Source organism: Nanorana parkeri, unplaced genomic scaffold, assembly GCF_000935625.1.
Source record: "Nanorana parkeri isolate BGI_ZX_2015 unplaced genomic scaffold, ASM93562v1 scaffold200, whole genome shotgun sequence".
Classification (NCBI taxonomy): domain Eukaryota; kingdom Metazoa; phylum Chordata; class Amphibia; order Anura; family Dicroglossidae; genus Nanorana; species Nanorana parkeri.
This window is the reverse complement of record NW_017306468.1, coordinates 43908-49011: the sequence shown is the minus strand read 5'-3', so window position 1 is coordinate 49011 and position 5104 is coordinate 43908. Positions and strand designations below refer to the sequence as shown.

Below are 5104 nucleotides of genomic sequence, written 5' to 3'. Positions count from 1 at the left end.
CATTACTGTATAGCTCTGGATGCATCACGCCCTCTCCTGGAAGCTAGGCATTCTGTGCAGGGGATACCATGCTGCAAGGTAAGATTTACCTAATTTGCAGCAGCCCTCTGCACAGAACACCCAGCTTTTTAATGATAATTTACACACCCTGTTCAGTGTGTAAATTAGCATTCTGCCAGGAGTGTGGCTTTCGCGTTTTCGCGAATATTAGTGCACATTTTGTTTAGCGCCTCGTCCATCGTGCTTAGTGCGTTTTGCATGCATTAGACATTAGCCGATTACCAGCATCTGCGATAATGTACACATATAATAGACACAAAAAGTGTTGAAAGTTATGCTAGAGTTATTTTCAGATTACAGTTCATACAGAATATCTCAATGTGACATTACACAGACATAAAGTCAAGTCTAAAAGAAAAGTGATCCTATCATAATGTTTTGACAAATGTTAATCCTACATTTCAGCTCTGTTTCTAGTCAAAGAGGGCACATTTTCAAAATAACGACAGCGCAAGAAAAACCTTCGCATTTTTTAAATTTTATGTTAAACTGCAACAAACTGCAGGAAGATGTTTGAGGCCTAACAAAAATAAATGAAACCGACATAAGTTTGGTGGTAAAGAATACAGGTTTCATAATATTTCTGATCTGCCTGATTTATATTTCAGTTGTTCTTACTATGTTCCCTGGCATTTTACAACTTGTATAAATATTATGTTGTGCAGAAAGTCTGTCTTCAATTGACATACCTGTGTGAGTGCGGATATGTGCAAGGAATGCCATAGAATTGCTGCTTTTGCACGTCTTGCCACAGTACTTGCAGATGTTCCCTTGGTTCTCTTCCCTCTCCCGGTTGATCTGCTCTGTATCTTCTTCAATGTATTTGTTCACTTCTCTCAGCAGCTCTTCATGCTCTTCCTTGATGTGAATAAATAGACTTTGCTCAGAATCAAAAGGCTCTGTGCACTTTACACATTTAAATGTTCCACCACCTTCGGGTAGCTCTTCAAAGCTGGCCTGTTCATTCTTTTGGTGGCCAATGCTAGCCAGGTGCTGATGAAGATTACTTTCTGTGAAAAATGATTTGCCACAGAGTAAACAATGAAAGTGTTTTTCTTTAACTGGATGTTTCATGGAAATGTGAACATTCAAACCACTAAGACCATCAGCAAGAAAACCACACTCATCACATCGTATTCGGGTGGAATCACCTTGAGTACTGCCATTAAATTTCTTCTTTTTCGTTGATTGAGGTTTGGGTTCTGGCACGCTGCTTGCATGGTTGTCCGATTGTTTTTTACAATCCATTTTCAATTTGACAATGGAAGAATCAAATAGGATGCCACTGTTGGTCTTTCTGTATGTGCTGACATGTTCAGATGTTCCACCATTTTCTGAAATTTGAGCAGTGCATAACTCAGCGTCTTCCGGTAAACTTTCTGCCCCTGTATGTTCATTTTCTATATGGTCACTGACTGCATTAACAGTATATTCCTGTACTAGAGTATCCACTAACAGATTTTCATCCCCACTTTCCTGTTTTCTTAAAACAACAACTCTGTTTTTCTCAGAGTCTGAAATTACATGTTGGTCAGTTTCCACAAGCTCATGCTCAACTGCTATTTTAGCATCCAAACTTTTCTCCACAACATTCACTTTGTTTGGTTCTAGAAGCGGAGCAGGTTGAATTGACTCTTCCCTTATTTTGCCACAGGAAAGATTTTCAGGTGAATTATGTAAGTTGCAAGCCATCTTGTCAAGAAGAGAAGCACTGGATTGAGCAGATTCATGGTTAACCATATGTTTCTCAGTTAACACATGAGAGCTCATCTGCTGGTGTGATACAGCATAGTAATTGCAGGCTTTACAGTAATACTCAAATTCTTTTATATGACTACCTTTCACATGCAGCTCTAAAGATGCAGAGTCACCAACAAACTCACAATGAGAACATTGGTTACCACTGTTGTCAGTGCACATACCCTGGACTTGACTATCTTCAGCTATACCATTGTCCACATAGTCTTTTAATGAGTTTTCACTTTGTATATTAATAGTACTATCAACATTTACAGAATGTTCCTTTTGAGAGCCTGGTAAACAAACAGAAGTTGTCCCAACATTTTTACTTGCTACATTGCCTATACTTCCCTTTTTCTTAACAGATTCAAATTTTTGTCCCTCTATTGTCACCACAATTTCATTTTTCCGTTGGCCAGCAGGCTGATCTTCTACACGACTTATATGCTTCTTGGTTAGACAGTGCCGTTCCATATCACCTTTAGTCACTGTGTCATAATTACATAATTTGCATTTAAAATTATACTGATGCGTATGTTTCCTCCTAATATGCACTTTAAGATTTGTAACGCTAGAGGCCATAAGACCACAGTGAGTACAAGAAATAGAGATATTTCCTTTAGGCCTCCCTTTTTTTGGTGTATTTGAATCAGTGTGTTCTGCCTGAGAAGCAGCGTGTTTAGAACAATAGGAGTCTTCTGTAGAAGTGGTGTTAAAATCTTCACTTTGGGACCTATCCTTGTGAGTACTGGCAATTTCTGTAAATCCTTCATATGAAACTTTTTCAATACATTCTTCAAAAAGCAATCCAATATTGTTTTTCCTTGCATTTTCAATATGTTTACTTCTTTTAATGTGTCTTTCCATACCTTCCTTATGCATTGTGTAAATATTGCAAGCCTTGCATAAAAAGTGAAATTCATGCGCATGGCGAAGTTTGATGTGTCTTGTCAAAACAGTTGATGATCTTGTCTTGTAGAAACATTGTTTACATTGAAACTGTCGCCTTTTCACCTCATTTACCACTACTTCTTGCACTGAAATTTCAACAGTGTTAACAACAGTACTAATTTGAACTGCTGGAAGAGATGTGTTTGCATCTGACTTCAATTCCAAATTGTCTGCACCAGAGGGATTGCACATTTTTTCATTGTCCCATATATGTTCTTCTGCTGTTTCATGATGCAATCTGTCATCATTAGACTTAAAAAATACTTTGCAACTATTACAATGGAACGGCATCTTGTGCTTGGCAGTCATGTGGATTCTGAAAGTGGACTCATCGGAAGCATCTAAACCACACAAGTAACAATTTAACGACACATTTGTCTCGTCATGTATGTCATTATGACAATGCTTTTCAAAGTCTCCCCTGGTAACACAGGAGTATCCACATGTTTGACAATAAAACTTCATTTGTCTTGCATGTCGCTTCCAAAAATGAACAAACATGTCTTCTTTGCTGGCAACAACACTCTCACAGTATATACAGCCATACTGTATTATAGGGGGTGTATTGCGTACTATTTCAAAAGCAGAAGACGGTATATTAATAACACTTTGAGCATCCTTAATTATTCCTGAATCAGAAACATGTTCAGTGTGTGGAGGTGTTTCAGGTGTTGGCTCCGCAGGTAAAATATTACTTGGGGGAAGTTTATTGTCTTTAATAAATGCAATATGATCTTTAAGTGTACCTCTTTTCTTTAGCAGCTGCAGGTGCTTTTTCAACTGCTTAAAACCATGCTTTCTTCGATATAAGCCTTTTCTTTGGTGTTCTTTCCGGTCATGTCGTCTTCTGGCTATTATTTTGCCAATGGCATTAAAAATTAGGTTAGGGTCATTTTTTGTTTCTGACATCTCCAGGCTAGATTTGGAGGGTTTACCATTTTTTATTGTGGCCTCCCCAGCATTTCTTTTAGAACTGATCTTCCCAAAACCTGATCTCGAAGCACTGCGAGAAACCTCTTTATTCTCTTTTGTCAGTGGAGCGCCCTCTTTCTCCAAGTCACTTACAGTATCCGTGCATGATAGAATAGTCTTGCCGTCTTCCTTAAGAACAATTTTGTTTTGTACATAAGTAGGGGAAGGGTCTAATGTATGCATTGAATCTATGTTTTTATCAGGCTTTCCTTTTTCAGCAGTCATTTCCTTTGCTTTTAAAGGGGCCTTTGCCAAGATGTTGCTTTGTGTTTCTACATGAAGGCCAACATGAGTGTTTGCTTTCATTTCACCAGGCATGTTATTTGCATTTGCATGTGACTTAGTTGAAAGAAGTTCATCTACAACATCATAACTAGAGCTGCTGTTGTCAATGGTATTATCTGTAATATTTTGAAGAACGTTTGGCAAATTTTGATTACATCCTTCTTGGGTTTTTGTAGACATTGTTCCTGGGGAAGCTAGAGGGAATAATTTAGCAGAGAGGATTTCACTTTCAATTACTTTGCTTATTTCTGTTTGACTTGTAGGTAAGCTGTATTTTTCTGGAGCAGATTCCAATGTTTCAAGTCTTATTCTTTTTGCCAAATGTGGGTTTTCAACATTACCAACTTCCATTTTACTTGAGGCAAAGTTTTCTGAAACTGGCCTTTTATAGCAGACACTGTCAGATGTCTCACATTGAGAGCTGAAGATCTGTTCAGCATTGCAAGATTTATCTTCTTCCTGAGTTTCCTCGGCTTGTTTCCTTTGATCATTCTCCATACTTAGTACATTTGTAAAAAAAAAAACACTGAAGGAATAGCTGTAAAAAAAAAGAAGAAAAACAAATTTGATTATCAATCTATAACACAGCAAAAGTTACTAACTTAACTAGTTACTAAAAATATATGGAGTTTATAACAGCCAAAATGAAAAGGCGGGAACGAAAAATGCATTACCCCTTCACAATCCGTAAAGTGCACCTGTGCCCTGACTATGGACATTAAACTATTTATATACTCTTAAAAAGGAATAACCGAGCTTCAAAACAAGCCAGCTCTGATCTCTCTGGCTGCTTTTAATGTGAAATGATTCATTCTCAAATATCCTTAAACTGGGTGTTTTATATTTAACAATTTACAACAATTCAAAACTATCCCTTTTCCCCTCTATCCTCCCTCCTCCTATCCCAATCCCTAGTTCAAATACAAACAATAAAGATTATGTTTGACAAAGGTTCCCATTTGAATATGTTTGCTTTCTCTGGTCAGTACTAGATGATGAAAATATGTTACTATGGGACCATGTGTACAATAAAATTATTCAGCAAGAGAAGGGTAAAACATCATCACAAGAAAGAGAAAACATACAAATGATGTAC

At 37.4% G+C, this 5104-nt stretch overlaps 1 protein-coding gene across 1 annotated transcript in view; it reads right to left on the bottom strand.

Moving 5' to 3' along the window:
* Window positions 1–4506, bottom strand: part of ZNF407 (zinc finger protein 407) — a 383946-nt gene extending 379440 nt beyond the window's left edge. The window contains exon 1 of the mRNA XM_018555528.1: window positions 750–4506. Coding sequence (XP_018411030.1) covers window positions 750–4506 — 3757 coding nt within the window. The remainder of the gene's footprint in view (window positions 1–749) is intronic.
* Between the last annotated feature and the right edge of the window lie 598 nt (window positions 4507–5104).